Below are 27,116 nucleotides of genomic sequence, written 5' to 3' on the forward strand. Positions count from 1 at the left end.
GTAGCTACGGAGAATGTTCACTGTAAATAGGACCTTTTTGAGTGTTTGAAAATACTTGTATATACCTCCTTAAATAAGCCTCCCACAAAAAGTAACCACCTGTGAAATAGGCCCTAACCCTCTCCTATGTTGTAGATCATACGTTGAGCCTGGAAGTGGAGTTGTGTGAGTACACTAGCTTTTGGCTTTTCGCCCCAATGCAGATAGTGGTTTGTATCCAAACTGACTATCTTTGGCACACTTAGTTGGTGTAGCCTATTTATCAGTGCACTGACTTTTTAAAACACTAGATAACAAATAGGCTAGGACTCCCAGTAAATGAAAGGTCAATTTTCTGAATGTCAAATGAGAAGCCATGTTTCTTAATTTTAGATATCAATGCAATACACTCATTTTGTCAGGGATGTTTCTGAATGTTGGGTAAAAAACATAATTCTATATAATTATGTGGCCATATATTTCTGCTTTTAGCAGATGGACTTATTCTATCATCATGTTTTCTCAGAGCACTTGGAGCATTTCATTTAAAGCGCAAATCTGTAGTTCAAATATTAACAAAGTGGTCACTGTTTTGGTAAAAAGCTGAAGGATGTAAATGTAACCACTCTCAAATTCATAGACAGAGCTATGGATGCATGGACAGACCATCCATGATAAGTCATTTATAACTTATATATTGGAGTCAATCAATCTTATATTTTGGGCTCTGATGAGGTACCATAAGGCATAAATAATATATTTCAATAATCAACGGGTATAAGTCATTAATTCAAAAGTCAAAAAATGAATGTACCAATCACAGATTGCCCCTTTATAATTTTTCACAGAAACCCATTTACTGGTTTGGATAGAACAAAGCCCCTAATGTTATTACATCAGATTCTCCTGACTAGTGTACAATACACACTTCAGTTTAGGGACATATTTAAACATGAAAATGCTTGAATAAAAATTACATCATAAGATTAACAACTACTGTGCAGCTTATAACTCAACTCGTTGACACATTTGTGTGATCTTTGTCCTTTTTAAGTGTCAGTCTTTTGGTTTGGGCAGCTGTGGATACAACCAGTGCCAGTCTCTGAAGTGCAAGGGAAGTAGAGTGGGCCAACAGGAAGGGTTACACACACTCCTCACACCATTAGCATTCCTGTTCCCTATATAGTGCCCTGTGGGCCCTGGTCAAAAGTAGTGCACTTCAATATATAGGCACTCTGTTCACTATACATCATGCCACTATATTGATATATTCTTATTCCATTCCTTTACTTAGATTTGTTTGTATTAATCAAATCAAATCAAATCAAATTTTATTGGTCACATGCGCCGAATACAACAGGTGCAGACATTACAGTGAAATGCTTACTTACAGCCCTTAACCAACAGTGCATTTATTTTAAACAAAAAAAGTAAGAATAAAACAACAACAAAAAAAGTGTTGAGAAAAAAAGAGCAGAAGTAAAATAAAGTGACAGTAGGGAGGCTATAAATACAGTAAAATAAAGTGACAGTAGGGAGGCTATATATACAGGGGGGTACCGTTGCAGAGTTTTAGTTGTGGAACTGAGTTTTAGTTGTGGAACTGTTAGATATTACTTGCTAGATATTGCTGCACTGTCGGAACTAGAAGCACAAGCATTTTGCTACACTCACAATAACATCTGCTAAGCATGTGTATGTGACCAATACATTTGATTTGATATATATATGGAATAGGGTGCCATTTGGGACACAGCTTCTATTTATTGATGAGCTATTTGGCCCTAACCCCTTAGCTGTTTGCGGATCTGAAGAATCTGGATAACTAAATCAGACTAGTGGTGGAGCTTCCATCATATTGTTTCCACCTTGCAGATGTACTAACATCAAAGGGTTAGGGCCAGAGGGAAGTGGTAGGGAGTGAATTGGGACCGACTATCTATGCACATAGATCTGAGGTGGCCAGTAGCTTGTACTCAGTCACCATCTGCTGCTAAAGACATTTGCCTTTGCCCACAAGGAATTTGCATAATGCACTGATTTAAAAAAAACATTACCAACCCACTTGGCAGATTTTTAAGTAGGATCCATCTTTTGATCGCTTAGGCTTTAATACTCCCTCGCACAGTGCCTTGCTCTTGACATGGCTTATTTACATTCTGTCATTATTTGAGCAGATGTACTGCTTTTCTGCCATTTTCTGACACTGCCCATCATTGGTTGCACATTTTATCTCACTTTTATCCTGTAACCTAATTTCTTTATTTTCTCGAGGGCACAGGGTTGCTGTGGTAGTTAGGCCTGGGACTGGGAGGGTGCCATCCTAGTGTGACTTGGCACAGAGCTTCTGTTGCAGCCAGAAGTTAGGACTACTCCATGATCCTACTCGTGCTGTTGTAGTTATAGAACAGAGGGTGTCGTCATCTTTGTTTTAAGAAATTATACCCATTTACCGGGTTAGTGAATCAAATGAATCAAATGTTTTCTTAGCACTTATTTTAAAACGTAATTTTCTTGTATGAAAAAAAAAAAAAACACTTCTCAGTTTTTGCTTTTGAAATTCACACACAGTAGGTCTCCAACATAGTTTACAGCAGGATGTTAAATGTAACGTATAGATGTCACCCAGTCTTAACACCTGCCATAACGACACAACGCCGGGGTTGGAGAAGCCTTGGCTGCATTACCATGTCCTTCCCTTGTACTACCCCATCTGCTGCTCTCTGCCTGAGTTTCTCCCCTCTGACTGTGGCTGAGGTCTGAGGTGGTTTCAGAGGAGAGGAGCAGTGCTGCTTTCCTGTAATTACCCTGAGTGTGCCTGGAGCAGTCCCTCGGCGGGCTGTCTGGTTCTCCTCCGTGGGCTGTCTGCTTGGGATGTGTGTGTGAAAAGCAGAGGTGTGTGTGTGTGTGTGTGTGTGTGTGTGTGTGTGTGTGTGTGTGTGTGTGTGTGCGCGCGTGTGTGCGCGTGCGCGTGCGACGTCAGGGAAGGGAAGGGAGAGCTGATGAATGGGGGAGACAGGTCTGTGGCTTTGCTGTCCTCGGCTGGAGCTTCTCTTTATGGCCTTGGGGCCGCAGCCAGATCTCTCGTTTGGTTGCCAACAGCAACAAAGTCGTGGTAAAACCTTCCTTCCAACATCTTTCATTTTTCTGCTTTGTCTACATGAAGAGTGTAACGAGATGATTCCTCTTTTGAAGTTATGGGTGTTGATATAGTTTGTGTTAAGAATAACTCTTTGGGCACCGATTTGACTGTAAATAAGCAGTGCTAGTGAAAGGAGACTGTAAATTCTAATTTATTTCCAAATCTCTCATTCGAATGTGGGTTTAGGGTGTAACAGTGCAGATGCAGAATGAAGGATTCAGTTGCTTAACTTGCATTCCAACCTTGTTTCAAGCCTACTGTACTGGTTCAAAACACCCTAGCAAAATGTTTTTAAAAACTGTAAATTAAAATCTTTCTTTCTTATTGGACAAGTCCAGGAAGTCCCTTGCTGTTTCAATTGTTGAAACAGCAATGAACATGACCCAGATCCTATGCAGTTGCAGTCACCCTGCCTCACAATCTGTCTCCCTCCCTCCCTCCTTCCCTCCCCTTCAGCATGTGAAGATCTTCCGGGCACTCATCCTTGGGGAGCTGGAGAGAGGCCAGAGCCAATACCAGGCCCTGTGCTTCATCTCGCGCCTCAACCACAACGAGTTCATCCCCAGCGAGTCCATGGCCCGACTCAGACAGGTATGTGTCACCGACCAGGGTTCTAACCCGGGTCTCAGGCGCTTCAAGACTGTTAGTCGCTGAGTTAAAGGCATTAGCTCAGGGAGCTAACGGAAGTATTCAGGTCTCAGGCAAGTTTAGTTATCGCACGAGAGTGGTTCCAAACCTCCTCCGCTACATATGCACTAGTAGTACAGGGAAATGAACTTACTGAGTGGCCCAGTTTGAATATGTTCAAAGTGTATCCTTTGATCCACTGATCTAACACAACATGATACTTGCAAGCAAAAGGTTCCTATGTAGTTCCACTATGTAGCTTCCACCTATTACTGCTATGTCAGATCAGTGATAACTCCAAAGGAAGGGTACAGGGAATAACAAATAATAAGGCCAGTGAGTGTCCTTGCTGGGAGTGGGGGAAGTGAATGAGCATTATCCCATTTGATAAAGTGACCATGGTGACATGACTGACTTTGTCCTGCGGTCCTCCAGAAAAACCCTCACGCCATCCGCACGGCGGAGGAGAGGCGGGGCCTGGACCAGCTGACCATGAACGTGGCGGTGAACCTGAGCCGGGCGTGGCAGCTCAGCAGCCACATCCACAACATGTGCAGCGAGGCCCGGGAGGCCATCTACACCCGGGAGAGGGACGTCAAACATTGGCTGGAAAGAGGTCAATAGAATGAACATGTGGGCACGTCGTCTCACAGATAATGTAGTCTCAAAGGGCAAATAAATAAAAAGAGTCTGGGAGGCAAAAATAAAAGGTGATCTGCAGTGGTGTAAAGTACTTAAGTAAAAATACTTAATAATAATAATAATAATATGCCATTTAGCAGACGCTTTTATCCAAAGCGACTTACAGTCATGCGTGCATACATTTTTTTGTGTATGGGTGGTCCCGGGGTTCAAACCCACTACCTTGGCGTTACAAGCGCAGTGCTCTACCAGCTGAGCTACAGAGGACCACAGAGGACTACTTGAAAGTACTACATAAGTAGTACTTTACTATTTATATTTTGGACTACTTTTACTTCACTACATTCCTGAAGAAAATAATGTACTTTTTACTCCATACATTTTCCTTAAGACCCAAAAGTACTCATTACATTTTGAATGCTTAGCAGGTCAGGAAAATTGTCCAATTCACGCACTTATCAAGAGAACATCCCTGGTCATCCCTACTGCCTCTGATTAGGTGGACTCACTAAACACAAATGCTTTGTTTGTAAATTATGTCTGAGTGTTGGAGTGTGCCCCTGGCTATCCGTAAATAAATAAATAAACAACAATGGTGCCGGCTGGTTTGCTTAATATAAGGAATTTGAAATGATTTATACTTTTACTTTTGATACTTAAGTATATTTAAAACCAAATACTTTTAGACTTTTACTCAAGTAGTATTTTACTGGGTGACTTTCACTTTTATTTGAGTCATTTTCTATTAAGGTATCTTTACTTTTACTCAATTGGGTACTTTTTCCACCACTGGTGATCTATATCTTTCACAGTCAATGTTGTGGCCTTTCTCAAGACAAGATACACATTTGTCCACCATTGTGTGGACGTGGAATAAAATATATAGATCACATTTTCATTTTTGTCCTCCCAGCTTCTCTTTTTCAGTTGGAGAGGTCAGCCCCCTCTCTCTCAGTGAAGTATGATTTACTGGAGTGCTGGGCTGGAATAAAAGCCTGCACACACTGGCCTCCAGGAACGCAGTTGCCCACCCTTGGTCTAGACCTTAATCACACACACGCTCTAATGTAAATGAATCCAATACATTTTAGCTCTATATGTACACTACCATACCAAACTAGCCCAGTTCTACTTCAAAAACACTATTAGTCTTTGACAAAGTAAAAAAAGATTATGTAATCTACTGTAAAGTCAAACACTCTCTCCCTGAAAGAGTGTTTTGCTCCTATAGCTCTCTTGCTCTATATGAGTGTATACTTGGCTCAACTGTAGGCTGTATCACGTTTCGTGATTGTTGATTAGTTTTATTATGAGTGCTGACAGAAAAGAGCCCTGTGTCTTTAGTTTATATGAAGGTCACAGTGTCTAGGCGTAGATAATGTACAATGCTATTGTACTGTAAACAATGTAGCCTGATGGTCATAGTACAGTGCATGGTGAACCATCTGTGAGTGAATGGCGATAGCAGCACTCTTTTGCATGAAAAAGCTCCTTATTACTAGCCTGGTCCCAGATCTGTTTGTGCTGTCTTGCCAAATCCTATGGTCATTGTCACAGTGGGCGTTGGCAAGACAGCACAAACAGATCTGGGACCAGGCTACCTTATTAGTGCATTGACTCACGTATGTTGTTTGCTGCACCTGTAGGAGTGGAGGGCTCCATGTTTGAGATCCTGCCCCAGTCGGTGGACGTGGTCCCGGTCCTGCTGTCGTGCCGCTCTACGAGAGACCTGTGGCAGGCCTGCTCCTGCAGCTACAGCCTGCGTCTGGAGTGGTACCCCTGCCTGCTCAAGTACTGCCGCAACCACGACACCACGGGCAAAGGCATCCCCTACAAGTGTGGCATCAAGAGCTGCAGCAAAGGCTACCAATTCACCTATTATGTCCCCCACAAACAGCTCTGTCTCTGGGATGAGGAGACTTAGCAGCACACTGGTGCGGTCAGACCCCCCCCCCCCCCCCTTGTCTTTTCCTCTCTTATTTAATTTGGATATCACGTTGGAGTTCAGTTCATCCCAAAGCTATTGGGTTGCATCCTGTCGTGAGATTATAGTAGTTTGATGCCTTAAATGGGACAATTTAGGTTGAAATTGAGACCCAAAACCTTTTTTTGCGACAGGAGCTATACCCTCTCAATGACTCCTTTGACACATGTCCATAGGGGACCTTTCCTATAGTTGGGATATGATGCCGCCGAAGTTTCCAGGTACCTACTGTGTGACCTTAAGTTACTCTCACACGTTTGTGCCCAGCTAATATAAAATTACTACAAGAACCTCCTCTCATAAGGACATGCATACGGCTGGACAGTGCAGCTTATTTTCTACATTTCTTGCCCAGTGGGATGACTGGTGAAGGAACAACGGTGCCATTATGTTGTCACAGGAAACCGTGGGATGCTGGATCGGAACGGTCTGTTAGACAATGACTTATGACATCAATAACACAGCTTTAGCCAGCTCTCTTCCTGGTCGATGGCAACTCAGGTTGCAATCGACAATGTTTCTCTGATGCTGGGATTATTTATTTGGTTGCAAAGTGAAATTGTTGAAGATTCTTATGTATAAAATGACATCTTAAAACATTTCTTATCTTAACTTCATCCCATTTTGTCTTTGATTTGTGTCAATTACAAGCTTAATTTCCTCCAATTCTCATCTGTAGAATTGCAGAATTGTAGCAAAACGGGATAGATATACAGTTGAAGTCGGAGGTTTACATACACCTTAGCCAAATACATTTAAACTCTGTTTTTCACAATTCCCGACATTTAATCCTAGTACAAATTCCCTGTTTTAGGTCAGTTAGGATCACCACTTTATTTTAAGAAAGTGAAATGTCAGAATAATAGTAGAGAGAATTATTTATTTCAGCTTTTATTTCTTTCATCACATTCCCAGTGGGTCAGAAGTTTACATACACTCACTTAGTATTGGGTAGCATTGCCTTTAAATTGTTTAACTTGGGTCAAACGTTTCGGGTAGCCTTCCACAAGCTTCCCACAATAAGTTGGGTGAATTTTGGCCCATTCCTCCTGACAGAGCTGGTGTAACTGAGTCAGGTTTGTAGGCCTCCTTGCTCGCACACGCTTTTTCAGTTCTGCTTACACATTTTCTGTAGGATTAAGGTCAGGGCTTTGTGATGGCCACTCCAATACCTTGACTTTGTTGTCCTTAAGCCATTTTGCCACAACTTTGGAAGTATGCTTGGGGTCATTGTCCATTTGGAAGACCCATTTGCGACCAAGCTTTAACTTCCTGACTGATGTCTTGAGATGTTGCTTCAATATATCCACATAATTTTCCTTCCTCATGATGCCATCTATTTTGTGAAGTGCACCAGTCCCTCCTGCAGCATAGCACCACCACAGCATGATGATGCCACCCCCGTGCTTCACGGTTGGGATGGTGTTCTTCGGCTTGCAAGTAACCCCCTTTTTCCTCCAAACATAACCATGGTCATTATGGCCAAACAGTTCTATTTTTGTTTCATCAGACCAGAGGACATTTCTCCAAAAAGTACGATCTTTGTCCCCATGTGCAGTTGCAAACCGTAGTGTGGCTTTTTTATGGCGGTTTTGGAACAGTGGCTTCTTCCTTACTGAGCGGCCTTTAAGGTTATGTCGATATAGGACTAGTTTTGCTGTGGATGTAGATACTTTTGTACCTGTTTTCTCCAGCATCTTCACAAGGTCCTTTGCTGTTGTTCTGGGATTGATTTGCACTTTTCGCACCAATGTACGTTCATCTCTAGGAGAAAGAACGCGTCTCCTTCCTGAGCGGTATGACGGCTGCGTGGTCCCATGGTGTTTATACTTGCGTACTATTGTTTGTACAGATGAACGTGGTACCTTCAGGCGTTTGGAAATTGCTCCCAAGGATGACCCAGACTTGTGGAGGTCTACATTTCTTTTTCTGAGGTCTTGGCTTATTTCTTTTGATTTTCCAATGATGTCAAGCAGAGAGACACTGACTTTGAAGGTAGGCCTTGAAATACATCCACAGGTACACCTCCAATTGACTCAAATGATGTCAATTAGCCTATCAGAAGCTTCTAAAGCCATGACATCATTTTCTGGAATTTTCCAAGCTGTTTTAAGGCACAGTCAACTTAGTGTATGTAACGTCTGACCCACTGGAATTGTGATACAGTGAATTATAAGTGAAATAATCTGTCTGTAAACAATTGTTGGAAACATTACTTGTGTCATGCACAAAATAGATGTCCTAACCGACTTGCCAAAACTATAGTTTGTTAACAAGGAATTTGTGGAGTGGTTGAAAAACGAGTTTTAATGACTCCAACCTAAGTGTATGTAAACTTCCGACTTCAACTGTACACAGTGTACAAAACATTAGGACCCTCTTTTGCCCTCAGAACAGCCTCAATTCGTTGGGCAATGGACTCTACAAGATGTCAAAAGCGTTCCACAGGGATACTGGCCCATGTTGACCCCAATGCTTCCCACAGTTGTGTGAAGTTAGCTGGATGTCCTTTGGGTGGTGGACCATTCTTGATACACACGGGAAACTGTTGAGCGTGAAAAACCCAGCAGCGTTGCAGTTCTTGAACACTCAAACCGGTGTGCCTGGCACCTACTACCATACCCCGTTTTCAAGGCACTTAAATCTCACCCTCTGAATGGCACACATACACAATCCATGTCTCAATTGTCTCTATGCTTAAAAATCCTTCGTTAACCTGTCTTCTCCCCTGCATCTAAACTGAATATTGTGGATTCAACAAGTGATAAGGGATAATAGCTTTCACCTGGTTTCACCTGGTCAGTCTGTCATGGAAAAAGCAGGTGTTCCTAATGTTTTGTACCCTCGGAGTATATTGTGAAAATGTGTGGGCATTGTATTTAGATAACAGTATAGATATTGATGCTAATTTAAAGTATGTTGTTGAAGAGCAAGTTACTTCTATCTATTCTATTACTGTAGCCTCAATGTTGTATTTCTTCTGTCAATGTGATTTTCCTGGGACCAAATTTCATGAATCCCAATTCACAATGGAAGATCACTGCTATCACCTCTGAGTATTTGTAAACAGTGGGTTTGAGAGAGTATGCCACTCACTTGAACATCATCATTCACAGCTCAATCACTGATGGCCATGATTTTTTCTTTTACATAGATAATGTATAATTTTGACAAAGGTCTCCAAGTTGATTTGCTTATATTTCATTATTCTTTCCAAGTTTGAAGCTAAACCAAAGTAAAGATTCACAAAGGAAATATTCTCCAAGGAAGGGCTAAATTAGCAATTTATCAGATTTGATTTGATTTCTGGCCAGGCTGTGTTGGATCTAGTGCTTACTCAACTGCCTTGCCACTTTAACTTATCATGCAATGGATCTGATGAAAAACGTTCTAAGCAATACTTTCACCTCCTGTTGATGCAATGTGTAGCTAATGCATTCCATTCAGACTTCATTATTGAAAAAAATGTCTAACCATAGTCAGTGGAACCCTTTTACAACCATTATTACATTTCTTATGTCAGTTCATTTCATTAACATCACAATTTGTTATAAATGTACATGTAGGCCTTCCTGATTATCACTTCGATATGTGATTCCATTCCACACGGAACACTTTGTTCAAGTAGGGCTAAAATAATCAGCAATCTGTAGGAAAAAAGTCTGCTATCCGATTCCTATACCTCATTACGTCATTTTACACATTGATTAGCCTATGTTTAATCATATTCAGTAGAAAACTGGTACCTAATTGTTTTGTTTAATTCTCCTGATTATTCTGTCACATTATGCTAATGCAATGTCTTTGTTCACTTTGTTTGTGGATGTCCTCTTCCTAACTGACAAACCAAATGTCCTTTATTTGTAAAAACCCTTCAAACTGTGGCCATTCTATGGTAACCTATGTGCCTTAACACTTAATGATATTTTTGCTATCTCAAACATATTTTTCTATGTAAGAGTTGTGTACGTTTGCGAAGAGCAATACCACAGATAATGAAGTAATTTACATTCAATAAAGGCACCTCTTTTGCACTGCACTTTTGTGGGTGGTTTTATTAAGCAAAAATCTGAGCAGATTCTAAGACTTCAGAACAAGATGGAAAATTCACTGACACCTATCTTGCTCCAGGTACAGTATACATTTTCATGTAGCTTTCATGTTCCTCACCTGTACCAGATAGAACATTTCTACACAAGGCTTATGCATGCATCTCACGTTTTCACCTCCATGTACTGATGGAAAAATACCGAAATATGACCAGCGGATGGCGCCACAACCCCATTCTAGATGACGAGTTAACAACTAGACACCACCCGACCACTGTAAAGCTACTGCTACATTCGGAACCAGGCTAGCAGTAATTATATTTTGTGTATCTATTGAGTGTTGGAAACTAACTCACTAATTTCGTTTTGGGTTGGGCAGCTATCTGCAGCACCATTTGCTGACACGGCAAGGTGAGGGAGTTGGCTATTGAGATTAGATGCTCGAGCCGCAATTTTTTTGTTGACAAGCCAAGTAACATGGACACAAAGAACCAAAGATGTGACTGTCACCCGAGGGACCATGCTGGCCACAAAAGGACTGAAGACGAGACGTCACCGATATGAACGTGCAAGCCGTGCAGAAATAAGGTGATGTTACAAAGTAGTTATTTTGCATTGTTCTGTTTGCCAACATTTGATAGCTTGAGGAGCCAAGCTCTCCTATCTCGCTTGCTGTCCACTAAGCCTGCCTTAGCAAACTGATATTGTATAGTCTATACAGCTCATCTGGATTCATTTTTATTGACTTTTAATGTGTTTTTAGCCCAAATATTCGCATTTTTATAAATGGCTCGGTCTGAAGACATCTTGGCAGTGTTATTTTCTCTCTTTGCTATAGAGCCCCACAGTTGAGGTGCCATAATACCCATAAAGCCTAGCGGTCAAACAGGGAAATGTTTCCAATCGTTTTTCCACCATTAATTTTTCATATAGGGGATTTTAGAAACACTTAAAATAAGGTCTGTGTTTCGTGTAGGCTTACCCTGGCGGGACGTTTTGATAACCATGTAAATCTCTCTCGGACATTTCCCTGTTTGACAGCTAGGTTTTATGGGTATTATGACTCATACTGTGGTACTCTATATTAGCAAACTAGCTGCTCTCTCCCCTTCTGCACTGATGTCAAAACAACTGAACATAATGTACATAATAAAGGTGCATGTATAAATAATAAATAGATACTCTAGCTTGCTTTATGACAGTTTACTGGCAGATATGGCTACTGTCTGCACTGCAGCACAACCTGGTCTCAGAGCATTTTGTGTTATTCAGTACGTAAAACCGAGACACTCCATTCAGTATGAAATGTTACGTTTCGTATGTTATGTATTCATTTGTGAATGTCCATCCATTTCGTATGATATGGTACGAATTTGAAAAACGTAGGTTACGAATTAGCTAAACGTACAATGTTACGAATTTGCTAAACATATATGTTACAAATTCCAATTTGTTGTGGCTAACGTTAGCTAGGTCGCTAACATTAGCTAGGCAAGGGGTTAAGGTTAGGAGTTAGGGGAAGGGTTAGCTAAAAGGGTTAAGGTTGTCCATGATGAGATTCGAACACGCAACCTTTGGGTTGCAAGAAATTTGCATTATACGCCCACCCATCCATCCATCCATCCATCCATACCTACCAACCTCTCTTGTTTTTGCCTTAAATAACTTTCTGTCTTATGTAACCATACCAAACGTAACATACAGTATCATACTAATTTGAGTGTCTCGGATTTGAGTTTACTATGTTACATCTAGTCTGAGACCAGGCTGTGCTGCCCCACTAACCCCAGACACAATTACTTTTGGACTAGTTTTGAAACTCCCTGAAGTGAGCTAGCATGAAATTTCCCCTTACCAACGAGGGTTTATCATGGTCTCATTTCCCAATACAACGACATGAGACGTCCCCCTCACCAGATCCTCACAACTCAGACTGGCCAGAGCACTACAGCTGCTCAGTTTAGATATACACTGTTTATCAGTCACTTTGGATTATAACAAGGGTTCATTGAAAGGTAATGTATGTCCATATTGCAATTATATTTTTGTGTATTTAGCTGAGGGATGACATCACTGGCTGTTGGCGTGGTCCTATGCCTAACAGGCTGGATCACTCTCTACACCCTACTGTGTAACACCAATGGCAGCCATGGCTCTGAGTGGAACTGTAGGCTGGTCACACTGCTCCATGGAATCCTGGCAGTCTGTATAACAGCATACATAGGCTATGTGGATGGACCTTGGCCCTTCACACATCCAGGTAAGATGCTTAATATCTAATCCCATGTAGTGCTGCTCCTACACCACCTTTCTGTAAAGGTGGTAAAGTTGGTATAGGAGCAACATGTTTTTTTTTATGTAGTTTCTTGATCAGTATACTTTGATGTGTGTTTGTATGTTACTAACTATGAATAGTGTTTACAATAACGTTGTGATCTTGTTTCCAGGCACAAAGAACACCCCCCTTCAGATCAGTGCTATGGTCATTAGCCTGGGTTACTTCATCTTCGACATGGGCTGGTGTGTTTACTTCAGCACCGAGGGCCCGGTGATGCTGGCCCACCACACCATGAGCATCCTGGGTATCTTGCTGACCCTGAGCTTGGGGGAATCAGGCATCGAGTCCTGCGCCGTGCTCTTTGGCAGTGAGATCACAAACCCCCTGCTGCAAGCTCGCTGGTTTCTGAGACAGTTGGGACGCTATGAGAGCCTGACAGGGGAGGCGGTGGATGTTCTGTTTGTAGTGCTATTTGTGTTTATGCGCATAGTGGTTGGCGGAAGGATGTTGTACTGCGAGCTCATCTCCCCACGGCCCATGTTCATTATAAAGTGTGGGGGAGTTGCCATGTATGTGCTGTCCTGGGTGTTCATGGTGGACATTGGTCGTTTTGCCTACCGCAAGAGTCAATCCAAATACAGATGCTGGAATGACCAACACAGATTGGCAACAGTTAACAGACATGATGGAAAGACAGACTGAAAGACTTCCTGATCTTTAGTTTATACTAATATACCTTTAACAAATGATTAACTAACAAATGGTTCTGTGTAAGCAAGGGGTCAAAGTCAAGCAATTATTTGTTATTCAGCTTACACTTGTACATGTTTGTGCTCAGTTCAGAAAAAACTAGCTGCTCAGTTTAGACATACACTGTTCATCAGTCACTTTGGATTATAACACAGGTTCATTTGAAGGTAATGTACAGTGCCTTCAGAAAGTATTCACATCCTTTTTCCACATTTTGTTCAAATCAAATTAAATTTGTCACATGCTTCGTAGACAACAGGTGTAGACTAACAGTGAAATGCTTACTGGTCCATTTCCAACAATGCAGAGTTAAGATACAACATTTAATAAAAATATATATAAATATTGACACAAGGAATAAATAATACACAGTGAATAAAAATAATGAGTAAAAATAACATGGCTATATATAGGGAGCAGAACATAACATGGCTATATACAGGGAGTACCAGTACGGAGTCGATGTGCAGGGGTACGAGGTAATTGAGGTAGCTATGCATTGTACATATACACTACCGGTCAAAAGTTTTAGAACACCTACTCATTCAAGGATTTGTCTTTATTTTTACTATTTTCTACATTGTAGAATAATAGTGAAGACATCAAAAGTATGAAATAACACATATGGAATCATGTAGTAACCAAAAAAGTGTTAAACAAATTATTGCACACAGAGTCCATGCAACTGCCAAGAGTGTGCAAAGCTGTCATCAAGGCAAAGGGTGGCTATTTGAACAATCTTAAATATAAAATATATTTGATTTGTTTAACACTTTGTTGGATACTACATGATTCCATATGTGTTATTTCATAGTTTTGATGTTTTCACTATTATTCTACAATGTAGAAAGTAGTAAAAATAAAGAAAAACCCTTGAATGAGTAGGTGTTCTAAAACTTTTGACCGATAGTGTAGGTAGGGGTAAAGTGACTAGGCAACAGGATAGATAATAGACAGTAGCAGCAGCGTATGTGGTGATTGTGTTGTGTTACAGCCTGAATTTAAAATTGATTACATTTAGATTTTTGGTCACTGGCCTACACACAATACTCCATAATGTCAAAGTAGAATTGTTGTTTGAAATTTTGACAGATTAATTACAAATGAAAAGCTGAAATGCCTTGAGCAGTGGTGGAAAAAGTACCCAATTGTCATACTTGAGTAAAAGTAAAGATACCTTCATTGAAAATGACTAAAGTAAAAGTGAAAGTCACCCAGTAAAATACTAGTTGAGCAAAAGTCTAAAAGTATTTGGTTTTAAATATAGTTAAGGATCAAAAGTAAATGTAATTGCAAAAATATACTTAAGTATCAAAATTGCTTATATTAAGCAAACCAGACGGCACAATTTTATTTGTATTTATTTATTTAGGGATAGCCAGGGGCACACTCCAACACTCAGACATAATTTACAAACAAAGCATTTGTGTTTAGTGAGTCCGCCAGATCAGAGGCAGTAGGGATGACCAGGGATGTACTCTTGACAAGTGTGTGAATTGGACCATTTTCCTGTCCTGCTAAGCATTCAAAATGTAGCGAGTACTTTTGGGTGTCAGGGAAATGTATTGACTAAAAAGTACATTATTTTCTATAGGAATGTAGTGAAGTAAAAGTTGCGAAAAATATAAATAGTAAAGTATAGATACCCCAAAAAACTACTTAAGTAGTATTTTATTTTTACTTAAGTACTTTACACCACTGGTCTTGAGTCAGTAAGTATTTGACCCCTTTGGTATGGCAAGCCTGAATAAGTTCAGAAGTAAACATTTGCATAACAAGTCACATACAGTTGAAGTCGGAAGTTTACATGCACCTTAGCCAAATACATTTAAACTCAGTTTAAACTCAAGCTTTAACTTCCTGACTGATGTCTTGAGATGTTGCTTCAATATATCTACATAATTTTCCTTCCTCATGATGCTTCACGTTTGGGATGGTGTTCTGCGGCTTGCAAGCCAACCCCCTTTTCCTCCAAACATAACAATGGTCATTATGGCCAAACAGTTCTATTTTTGTTTCATCAGACCAGAGGACATTTCTCCAAAAAGTATGATCTTTGTCCCCATGTGCAGTTGCAAACCATAGTCTGTCTTTTTTATGGCGGTTTTGAAGCAGTGGCTTTTTCCTTGCTGAGCGGCCTTTCAGGTTATGTCGATATAGGACTCGTTTTACTGTGGATATAGATACTTTTGTTCCTGTTTCCTCCAGCATCTTCACAAGGTCCTTTGCTGTTGTTCTGGGATTGATTTGCACTTTTCGCACCAAAGTACGTTCATCTCTAGGAGACAGAACGCCTCTCCTTCCTGAGCGGTATGACGGCTGCGTGGTCCAATGGTGTTTATACTTGCGTACTATTGTTTGTACAGATGAACGTGGTACCTTCAGGCGTTTGGAAATTGCTCCCAAGGATGAACCAGACTTGTGGAGGTCTACAATTATTTTTCTGAGGTCTTGGCTGATTTCTTTTGATTTTCCAATGATGTCAAGCAAAGAGGCACTGAGTTTGAAGGTAGGCCTTGAAATACATCCACAGGTACACCTCCAATTTACTCAAATTATGTCAATTAGCCTATCAGAAGCTTCTAAAGCCATGACATCATTTTCTGGAATTTTCCAAGCTGTTTAAAGGCACAGTCAACTTAGTGTATGTAAACTTTTGACCCACTGGAATTGTGATACAGTGAATTATAAGTGAAATAATCTGTCTGTAAACAATTGTTGGAAAAAATACTTGTGTCATGCCAAAACTATAGTTTGTTAACAAGAAATGTGTAGAGTGGTTGAAAAACGAGTTTTAATGACCTAAGTGTATGTAAACTTCCAACTTCAACTGTAAGTTGCATGGACTCACTCTGTGTGCAATAATAGTTTTTAACATGATTTTTAAATCTATGGTAAAACCTGAAAATGGTTGTCTAGCAATGATCAACAGAGCTTGAAGAATTCTGAAAAGAATAATGGGCAAATGTTGCACAATCCAGGTGTGGAAAGCTCTTAGAGACTTACCCAGAAGACTGACCGCTGTAATCGCTGCCAAAGGTGATTCTAACATGTATGTATTCTAACATGCATCTCCCGTGTGGCGCAGTGGTCTAAGGCACTGCATCGCAGTGCTAGCTGTGCCACTAGAGATCCTGGTTCGAATCCAGGCTCTGTCGTAGCCGGCCGCGACCGGGAGACCCATGGGGCGGCGCACAATTGGCCCAGTGTCGTCCAGGGTAGGGGAGGGAATGGCTGGCAGGGAGGTAGCTCAGTTGGTAGAGCATGGCGTTTGCAACGCCAGGGTTGTGGGTTCGATTCCCACGGGGGGCCAGTATAAAAAAATAAAATAATAATAATAATTCTACTAAAAAATTAAAATAAAAAAATTATAATGGATGCACTCACTAACTGTAAGTCGCTCTGGATAAGAGCGTCTGCTAAATGACTAAAATGTAAATGTAAAATGTATTGACTCAGGGGGTTGAATACTTATATAATCAAGATATATTAGTGTTTTATTTTTCATAAATGTTTTACAAATGTTAGAATTTTTCATCCACTTTGACATTACAGAGTATTTTGTGTAGATCATTGACAATTTATTTGTTTACAATTAAATCCATTTTAATCCCACTTTGTAACAGAACAAAATGTGGAAAAAGTCGAGGAAAAGTCGAGGGGTGTGAATACCTTTTGAAGGCACTGTTTTTCCACATTGCAATTATGCTGCATTTTACAGAACATTTACTGAACATAAAATGTAGGTTAATCTGACTTGCTCGCACAAATATTAAGCATTGCTGATATTTTTGGTGATGGTAGAAAGTGAAGTGCGTCATGCAGTCTTTTGGAACTTCTATATGTGTTTGTGTGTGTGTTGATCATTTAAGTGTTTTTTGTTTTGTTTTTGTGTATTTAGCTGAGGGATGACATCACTGTCTGTTGGCGTGGTCCTCTGCCTTACAGGCTGGATCACTCTCTACACACTACTGTGTAACACCAATGGAAGCCGTGGCTCTGAGTGGAACTGTAGGCTGGTCACACTGCTCCATGGCATCCTGGCGGTCTGCATAACAGCATACATAGGCTATGTGGAAGGTCCATGGCCCTTCACACATCCAGGTAAGATGCTCGCCATCTAATTACACTGAAACAGAGTAATCGTTTCCATGTAGAGTGCTGCTTCTATACCACCTTTCTCTAAAGGTGGTTAAGTTGGTATAGGGGTCATTCCATGTCATTTCAGCAAGCCATTATTTATTATATATTTTTTTAGTCATTTTTTAGCAGACGCTCTTATCCAGAGCAACTTACAGGAGTAATTAGGGTTAAGTGCCTTGCTCAAGGGCACATCGACAGATTTTTCACCTAGTCAGCTCGGGGATTAGAACCAGCGACCTTTCGGTTACTGGCACAACGCTCTTAACCACTAAGCTACCTGCCGCCTCGACACCCATGACACCCACTATCTCATATTGTTCTGAAATCATTAATCAAGATTAGCATTTTTGCAACATTATCTTGTTTAGATATAATTTGATCTGTGAGAAATTAAGCTAATTGATTTTACCCAAATTGGCCATTTTAATGTGTAGGCTTCATATAATATTCTATAAATATAGTACCTTACATCCGATTTGGACCAAACTTTTTTTGTAACAATGAGTAAGACATTAGGAATCCAAAGAAATGGTTAAAAGCCACCCAGGGACCTCCACGCCAATCCCAACCCAACGAGTATACAATATCAGTTCTCTATGTCTGACAAGTAGTATGGAGCTGCGGCTCAGAATATTGTTTCTTCATCCTATGTAATGTATTCTCAGAAATATGTCATTTTAAGTTGTTAGGTTTATGTCACATCCAACATCCTGATATTACCTGGTTGAGACCACTAGATGGTGCTGTTCCAGGACTATATAAATACTTATGGTAATATGCTAATGGTAATATACACTGAGTGTACAAAACATTAGGAACACCTTCCTAATATTGAGTTGCATCTCCTTTTGCCCTCAATTCGTCGGGACATGGACTCTACAATGTGTCGAAAGCGTTCCACAGGGATGCTGGCCCACATTGACTCCAATGCTTCCCGCAGTTGTGTTAAGTTGGCTGGATGTCCTTTGGGTGGTGGACCATTCTTGATACACACGAAAAACTGTTGAGCGTGAAAAACCCAGCAGGGCTGCAGTTCTTAACACACTCAAACCGCCTGGCACCTACTACCATACCCCGTTCAAAGGCACTTAAATCCTTTGTCTTGGCTATTCACCCTGTGAATGGCACACATACACAATCCATGTCTCAATTGTTTCAAGGCTTAAAAATCCTTCTTTAACCTGTCTCCTCCCTGTCATTTACACTGATTGAAGTGGATTTAACAGGTGACATCAATAAGGGATTATAGTTTTCACCTGAATTCACAGGAGTAACAGTGACCAGTAACAGGATAAAAACTAATAGTAATGGCAATCAATAATCAATGGACAGCAGCGTAATAGAGTAATAAATCAAATCAATAATACTTTTGACAGCAGCGTAGGTTGTGTCTGAGTTGGTAGAGACCTGTGGATGGGCATAGATGGAATCAGTGTGGATAGTCTGTGGGAGAGGGAGAGCAGTAGTTGTTAGCCATTCAAGAGTATTATGGCCAGGGGATAGAAGCTGTTTAGGAGTCTGTTGGTCTGAGCCTTGACGCACCGGTACCACCTGCTGGACTGGAGCATGGAGAACAGTCTATGTCTCGGGTGGCTAAAATCTTTGGCAGTTTTTCGGCCCTTTCTCAGACACCGCCTGGACCATCCTCAACTACCTCTGTAGGGCCTTCCAGTCACGGGCGGGGCAGTTGCCACACCAGAGAGTGATACAACCAGTCAGGATGCTCTCAATGGAGCAGCTGTACAAGTTCCTGAGGATCTGAGGGGCCATGCCAAATCGTTTCAGTCTCCTAAGGGCTTCTAAGGGTGTGTGTAGGACCATGTTAAGTCCTCAGTGATGTGGACACTGAGGAACTTGAAGCTTTTGACCCCCCCCCTACCCCCCCTCCCGTTTCCTGTAGTCCATGATCAGCTCCTTGGTCTTGCTGACATTGAGGGGGAGGCTGTTTTCCTGGCAAAACACTGCCAGTTCTCTGACCTCCTTCCTGTAGGCTGTCTCATCTCCGTTGGTGATCAGGCCTACCACCGCCGTGTCATCAGCAAACTTGATGATTGAGTTGGAGATGTGCGTGGCCACACAGTCATGGATAAACATGGAGTACAGGAGGGGGCTAAGCACACACCCCTGTGGGGGGCCCCGTGTTGAGAGTCAGCGTGGCGGAGGATTTGTTGCCTACTCTAACCACCTGGGGTCAGCCCGTCAGGAAGTCCAGGATCCAGTTGGAGAGGGAAGTGTTCAGTCCCAGGGTCCCGAGCTTGGAGGGCACTATGGGTGTTGAATGCTGAGCTGTAGTCGATGAACAGCATTCTCAAATAGGTATTCCTCTTGTCCAGGTAGGAGAGGGCAGTGTGGAGTACAATTGAGATTGTATTGTCTGTAGATCTGTTGGGGCGGTATGCAAACTGAAGTGGGTCTAGGGTGTCTGGGATGATATGTGCCATGACCAGCCTTTCAAAGCACTTCATGACTACAGATGTTAGTGCTACAGGGTGGTAGTCATTGTGGCATGAAGCCTTAGAGTTCTTGGGAACAGGAATGATGGTGGTCAGCTTGAGACATGGGGATTACAGACTGGGACAAGGAGAGGTTGAAAATGACCGTGGAGATGCCTGCGAGCGAATGTTGACCAGATTAAAAACCTTATTCACGTCGGCCTCGGGGAGCGAGATCACCCAGTAGTCTGGGATGGCGGGGGCCCTCGTGCAGTGCTCTGTGTTGTTTTTGTTCGAAGCGTGCATAAAATGTATTGAGTTCATCTACATAGGTGGGAGTCTCGAGCCCGGACTTTGCTACATATTTAGGCGGGAGTCTCGAACCCGAAGCTCTACAGATCAGAGCTGATGCTTAGTGTTGCTAGCTATTCTCTCAAAGCATCCGAAGCTGACACCGTGGCACCAGCTCGAGGCCTCAAAGCAGACACTGAGGCACATCGAGACACAAAGCTATTTAGCATATTTATTTTTATTATAGTTACTTTTTCTTGAAACACACTTCTCTTGTGTATCCAATTGAGTGAAAATCTGTTCCTTGCACACAGATTCAGTGCTGTACTCAGGATGTCATTCCACCCGTGTCAACAGTGTGAGAAACAACCCCCAGCCTCAGATGAGCACACTCTTTGCATTCTTTGCTTGGGAGCTGAACATGCTCAAGTGGCTCACAGGGTAGCAGCTGTTGTACTCACTGTCAGAAATTCAAACCGAGAGCATTGAAATCTCGACTTGAGAGCTTTGTGGGCGGAACCTCCGGACTGTCATCAGATGAGTGAGCTTCCCACTCTTATGCCACAGACTATGATCACTCTGATGATGATGATGATGATGATGATGATGATGATTGGTATGCACCATGGCTCTAGCATCGTCCAGTCCCAGCCTGTCGGCAGCAACGCTCATGCCCCGCCCACCTGAGGATCTGTCTTTTTCAGCCATCTATTTACTTTGTGTGAGGGGTGCAAAATCCACTTGTCACTTAAATCTCACTGGATTGATTGCTTTCATTTTACTCCTGTGACTCTTTCATACTCTTGCTTGTGCCTGTCGTTGTTTCCCGTTAATGGTACAACGTGGAAATGTTTGTAATGACCTGTCAAACACTGAAATGGGCTCAATGGAACACATTCTCTTTCCGTTGCATCTATAAGAATGCTAAAGCTTCATCTAGGATTTAACACATCATCTCGACACTTACATCACAAGACAGAGAAGAAAGATAACTTTATTTTGATTGGTGTTTTTTTATCCGAGTGTATTCTGCTATTTACACACTTGTTGAATGATGCTACAGAACGTGACAACAACAGTAATTAATGAGGTAGTGTAGACAGCACAGGTGATTGCAGGTAGGCCTAGACAGAGGACATTGTTGTGGTTGCAGCCCTGTTCCACCCCTTTATCTTAATTTATTAATATATGCAAATACACCCAGTTGTATATATAATTTTATTTATTTTAATACAAAATATAAAATAAATACCTGATACCATTAGAAAATGTATATATGAGTGCATTCTAAGAAAAAAATGTAAGATTTGACAAATTGAAAACCTGAATTCCCACCAAAATCCCTGAACTCCATTCATTATTTGTCCGTGCCAATAAAATGTTTTATGTGCTATAATTTAGTCAATACCTGATGGATTCAAACAGTTTGGAGTATCTTCATCCATTGTCCAACTGTTGCATTTATTAGAATTGTTTTTAAAACTTTTTAACAATTTTGATGACTGTTGCTACTGGCAGTGACACTCGACCAGAAAATATCCTTTGAAATCTTTGAGAGGGCAAGCAGGAACCTCAATGTGGAGCACGCCCCTTCTGCCACGATGTCCACATTCAGGTTTGATGAATTCAGTTCTTCAAAGACTGAGACATGCCTCCTGTTGTTCAAAGACTTTGTGCGTGAGCTCCAATGCACATGAAACACGCCAAATCAAAGAACCCCTGCCATGCCAAGCAAATGCACTCGCTTAGCTATAGTTCATGGTGCAGACAAGAATGGTTTTGGCCATTTCCCCCGTATGGACAAATAATTTGCTTCACTTGTTCTGCCTGCTTCTCTCTGTCACAGTTCAGACCAAGAGCTGGCTTACAAACGATGCAGGGCATTTGATTGCTTCCTACGCAGGACACATGACAGCACCTTTTTTCAGCTGCAAGGCATGGCAATTCAGCAGCGATACTGGCCTTCTATCAGAAGTAGCTGCAGGCACGCCTCTCCGCAAACTACAATACTAAGACCACGAAAGAACTGTCTAGAGTGACAGATCTGCTCATCCAGTGCCTTCAGGGCAATGCTCAGATGGTTGGGGAAACGTTGACCACACTGCGTGTGGCACAGCACCACCTATGGTTAGCACAGTCCAAGCTCCCTGACAAAGGGAAAGTTCCACTCTGATGGAACCGACTCTCTAGCGGAAGTTTCTCGCTTGCCCCTCGAACTTTCACAAATTGCATAAGCGCAGCATCAACACCCCTTTCGCCAAGCAGGAGTCAGGGTCCTGAATTACTTAGATGATTGGCTAGTATGTGTAGGGTCACAAAGCCTTGGCACACACATCCATTGTCTCACATCACCTCTCCGAGTTGGGACTAACAATGAACTTGGAAAAGAGTTCTCTGGTCCCTACTCAGTGTGTGCACTTCCTGGGTTTGACACTGTACACTGGAGCAAAACACTTGCCGGAAAGAGTGGTATCATTTAAAAAATCTCTTTCAACATTCAAACTGAGGAAATAGGTGACAGTGCTAGAGAGTCGGAGGCTCCTAGGCCACATTGTTCTGTTGGGCTTGCTCCACATGAGGCCAATACAGACACAATCTATGTCCCAGAATGGACAAATTTCATTTCATTTCTAACAATGAGTTGCTAGAGAGAAATACAATGGTGGTGAATAGCACTTCAAACTCCCAGTGGAGTTCTCCTAGGCGCAGTTCACAACCAGATTTGATTACAGACACATCCCTACAGAGATGGGGAGCAGTCTTGAACCAGTAAGGGGTTCATGGTGTATAGTCAGCGCCATGGACAACAGCTCACATCAATGTACTGGAGCTCAAGGCGTCCACCTTGCCCTCCAGCACTTCCTCCCAACATGTACCGATATGGACAGACAACACGACAGTGGTTGCGTACATCAACTGCCAGGGTGGACTGAGGTCAATGGCACTACACAAGGTAGCAAGGGAGCTACTGCTTTGGGCAAACAAACACATTACATCCCTCAGAGCAATACACCTGCTGGGGCCAATCTGTTCGCATTGCGAGACTCAACCTATTGTCCTATGTGGTTCTCCATAAAGGGTCCAGCAGGCCCACTCAGGGCTAACGCCCTATCACACTGATGGCCCGAGGGGGGCTGCTCTATGTGTTTCCACCAATTCCCTCGCTCCCTCAGTTCTTGAGGAAGATCAGCCTTGAGAATGAGTCAGTTCTACTTGTGGCTCCACATTGGCCACAGAGTCACTGGTTTTCAGACCTTGTACAGCTGACAACCTTCCAAACATGGGAACTCCCTCTTCAAGCGGACCTCCTGTCACAAGCGAACGGCAAGCTTTTGCACCCCAAACCCAGCACACTGAAGTTGTGGATGTGGCCCCTGAACTTGACCGCCTTGTAGCTGTACCCTCCTTGGTAATTGATACAATACAGGCAGTAAGGGGGTCCTCTACACAAAGACTCTATTCCTACAAGTGGAACGTGTTCAGGAAGTGGTGTATTGCCCATGCAGAATCGCCATCTTCCTGCCCAATTACTGACATTTTGACTTTTCTCCAGAAGCTTATTGCTGCAGGGAAGTCCCCATCTACATTGAATGTGTATATGATAGCCTCCCCACTTCTCACAGGAGAGTCGTGAGTTGCATACACTTTGCACGGTTAGGGCATTGAGTGCCTATCTTGCCGCAACAAGAACAATTTATCAAACAGAACAGCTTTTTGTGTGTTATGGGGAGAACATCAAAGGTTACGCTGTCTCGAAGCAGAGAATGGCACATTGGATTACCAATGCAGTGTCAAAATCACATGCTGCAATAGGTAGACCAACTCCAGATGGCTCCACTCCACCAGGGGTATGGCCACCTAATGGGCCCTTGTTCAGAGGGGCCTCCCTGGAATCAACACCCATGCCTTTCATGAGGTACTACAGACTCAATATTATGTCCACACCATCAGTGGTGTCTGTGGTTCTGGACACAGCACGCTCTCTCAACCCAGATAAGTGAGCGTACTGTGAACCTTATCACAGTACATACTTATCAACCATCAGTGAGATGGATGTTCTATACAGAGGGCTTCCCCTCTTGGTGCTGTTACACCTAATTGAAGCCTCTCATGTTTTAAGTTTTAGCTTTCAGCTTGTTTGTGTTTACAGTTGTATACTACAGTTGGCATTTAATCCACCCTGTTGGGTTAATATATTCTGTTGCATCCTGTGGTGCAGGGTTTCCCAACCCTCTCCTCGGGCCCCCCAAGACATTTCACATTTTAGTTTTAAGCCTAAACTCAATTAGCCAACTAATCCTCCACCTCTGTGGAATTCAAGTGAAGTCATAGACAGTATGTCACGTCACACCGCCTTTTATATTGGCAGGTCACATGGGTACAGTAAGGGAGTGGCGTGACTGTCAACACCTTTGATATTAAGCATCTCATCGCGTGAAGGGGAAGGAGTTCCCATAGGTCGTTTGGTGACCCGTTAATTTGATGTGTGTATGACGATGTTACTAATTATGAAGAGTGTTTACAATAACGTTGTGATCTTGATTTCAGGCACAAAGAACACCCCCCTTCAGATCACTGCTATGGTCATTAGCCTGGGTTACTTCATCTTTGACATGGGCTGGTGTGTTTACTTCCGCACAGAGGGCCCGGTGATGCTGGTCCACCACACCATGAGCATCCTGGGTATCTTGCTGACCCTGAGCTTGGGGGAATCAGGCATGGAGTCCTGCGCCGTAATCTTCGCCAGCGAGATCACTAACCCCCTTCTGCAAGCTCGCTGGTTCCTGAGACAGTTGGGACGCTATGAGAGCCTGACAGGGGAGGCGGTGGATGTTCTGTTTGTAGTGCTATTTGTGTTTATGCGCATAGTGGTTGGCGGAAGGATGTTGTACTGCGAGCTCATCTCCCCACGGCCCAGGTTCATTATAAAGTGTGAGGGAGTTGCCATGTATGTGCTGTCCTGGGTGTTCATGGTGGACATTGGTCGTTTCGCCTACCGCAAGAGTCAATCCAAATACAGACGCTGGAGAGACCAACACAGATTGGCAGCAGTTAAAGAACATGATGGAAAAACAGACTGAAAGACTTCCTTATCATGATGAATGAAAACATCCAATGTTTATACTAATAGACCAACATTATACAAATGGTTGTGCATACTGTAAGCATGGGGTCAAAGTCAAGCCATTCTTTGGGCCTGTATGATTATTGGGGAATATTTTTTGGTATTCAGCTAACACTTGTACATTTTTTGTTTGCTTTTTTATTAAAAACAAGTGCAAGAGAATGTGCAAAAGCGTCTTGAAAAATGTACACCTGTAGCAAAAACAATTGAGACATAGTTAGTCTTTGAAACCAAAGGATGTAGTGCCAATATGATGAACAGATGTATTTCACAAACATAATGCAATGAACTGTAACCTAATAGTATGTTTTCCAAACCTTTGGGAAACAGACACTTTTGATATCCATCCATTGATTCCCTCCATCTAGATTACATAACATTCCCTAATCATCATAGGTTAGGCCACACCTGTTTTGAGGCAGTACAATTGAACCAAAACTGACTGTTTCCTTACTTTTGCAGTATTTTGTTATTGTATGCAGTAGTTTTCCTGCAGAAATTCTACTTTTATAAATATTTTGCAATGTGTTGTGTAATTTTTCTAATTTGAGTCTAATTTGTCTAATTTGAAAAGTGGTACTCCTTATAAGCCATTTCATAATATTCCATGGAATATCCCATGTTCCATTCCATTTAGTTTTTAGGAATATGTTTGTGAACGCTGGCTGAGATTGCAGTGTTATAGATTGTGTATTGTATGCATATTCATATGGAGTACATGACACTGGCTTTTATATAACATAAAACTCAGTAAAAAGCTACATGTTTCTTATGATAACTGTCTTTCCATTTAGCTACAATAATGCTTTGCACAAGGCTTTTTCGTTTAAGCTCACAGCAACAACAAATTTGAAATAAAGTAATTGTGTAACATATGTAATAATATGTTTAGTGGCATTCCATTGCTTGATTGGGTGTATATTAGTCATTGTAAATTAGTTTAAAATACCAATTGGTAAACAATGATTTGTGCTAAATGTTTGTGCACTGTATTGCTTAAAATGTTCCAGTATGATGCTAGAAGGTCATATTTCCCAATATTGTATGCATTCATATTTGAAATTCACTACTTTTATATTAAATATTTTAATCTGGTGCTTAAGTAGTTAGATATGTGGATTTGTATGTCAACATTCACCACCCCTGTGTCTTAGTTTAAAAATACCAATGGATAAACAATGATTTGTGCTAAATGTTTGTGCACTGTATTGCTGAAAATCTTCCAGTAGGACGCTAGAAGGTCACATTTCCCATTATTGTATGCATTCATATTTGAAATTCACTACTTTTATATTAAATATTTAAATCTGGTGCCTAAATAGTTAGATATGTGGAATGGTATGTCAACATTCACCACCCCTGTGACAAGGTAGAATCATACAAGTGTGCCTTCGTGACTTTATACGTGTTCAAATGCAATGTTTATTTTTGTTGTGTGTTCAATAAATACCCTGAATACAGAGCTGGTTTAGAAATATGTGCTGTAATATCAAGTAAAATATTCCACAATGATTGCATCCCAGTATAGTATCCCTATATAGTATAAAAACGTTTTTTAACAATTTGAACAGTTTTTTTTTTTACTCAGGGAACTACTACTTTGGCATTTGTTAAAATTAACTTTTACATGTATTTATTTGTTATTACAAAAAAATGTAAGAGATACTAGTCTAG

At 41.6% G+C, this 27,116-nt stretch overlaps 3 protein-coding genes across 6 annotated transcripts in view; all 3 read left to right on the forward strand.

Annotated features, from left to right (window-relative positions):
• The window catches only part of LOC311102081 (out at first protein homolog), a 39,845-nt gene extending 29,432 nt beyond the window's left edge, over positions 1 to 10,413 (forward strand). Inside the window, exons 2-4 of the mRNA XM_084143299.1 lie at positions 3,578 to 3,712; positions 4,184 to 4,364; positions 6,037 to 10,413. Of these exons, the coding sequence (XP_083999425.1) occupies positions 3,578 to 3,712; positions 4,184 to 4,364; positions 6,037 to 6,314 (594 nt within the window). The 3' untranslated portion in view covers positions 6,315 to 10,413. The remainder of the gene's footprint in view (positions 1 to 3,577; positions 3,713 to 4,183; positions 4,365 to 6,036) is intronic.
• A 249-nt stretch (positions 10,414 to 10,662) lies between these two features.
• LOC311102101 (TLC domain-containing protein 5-like) lies at positions 10,663 to 13,403 on the forward strand (the record flags this gene model as incomplete). 2 transcript variants are annotated; one of them, XM_084143328.1, is made up of 3 exons in its annotated part: positions 10,663 to 11,011; positions 12,481 to 12,683; positions 12,871 to 13,403. In XM_084143328.1, exons 2-3 carry the CDS (start codon positions 12,488 to 12,490, stop codon positions 13,401 to 13,403), a joined length of 729 nt encoding a protein of 242 aa, XP_083999454.1. In that variant the 5' UTR covers positions 10,663 to 11,011; positions 12,481 to 12,487. The 2 variants fall into 2 exon arrangements, with proteins under 2 accessions (XP_083999454.1, XP_083999455.1); XM_084143329.1 differs by lacking the exon at positions 10,663 to 11,011 and adding an exon at positions 12,351 to 12,438.
• LOC311102100 (TLC domain-containing protein 5-like) lies at positions 12,361 to 26,904 on the forward strand. Of its 3 annotated transcripts, none has more exons than XM_084143326.1 (3): positions 12,361 to 12,438; positions 17,353 to 17,555; positions 24,866 to 26,904. In XM_084143326.1, the coding sequence occupies exons 2-3, from the start codon at positions 17,360 to 17,362 to the stop codon at positions 25,396 to 25,398; spliced, it is 729 nt and encodes a 242-aa protein (XP_083999452.1). In that variant the 5' UTR covers positions 12,361 to 12,438; positions 17,353 to 17,359; the 3' UTR covers positions 25,399 to 26,904. The 3 variants fall into 3 exon arrangements, with proteins under 3 accessions (XP_083999452.1, XP_083999451.1, XP_083999453.1); XM_084143325.1 differs by lacking the exon at positions 12,361 to 12,438 and adding an exon at positions 13,529 to 13,618; XM_084143327.1 differs by lacking the exon at positions 12,361 to 12,438 and adding an exon at positions 14,322 to 17,193.
• Positions 26,905 to 27,116: the final 212 nt, after the last annotated feature.

This window comes from Coregonus lavaretus (assembly GCF_964263955.1).
Source record: "Coregonus lavaretus genome assembly, chromosome: 26".
Lineage (NCBI taxonomy): Eukaryota > Metazoa > Chordata > Actinopteri > Salmoniformes > Salmonidae > Coregonus > Coregonus lavaretus.

Coding starts and splice junctions, on each gene's coding strand:
- LOC311102100 (XM_084143326.1), top strand. CDS start 17,360: ATGACATCACTGTCTGTTGGCGTGGTCCTCTGCCTTACAGGCTGGATC. Junction 17,556..24,865: donor ATGGCCCTTCACACATCCAG/GTAAGATGCTCG, acceptor TCTTGATTTCAG/GCACAAAGAACACCCCCCTT.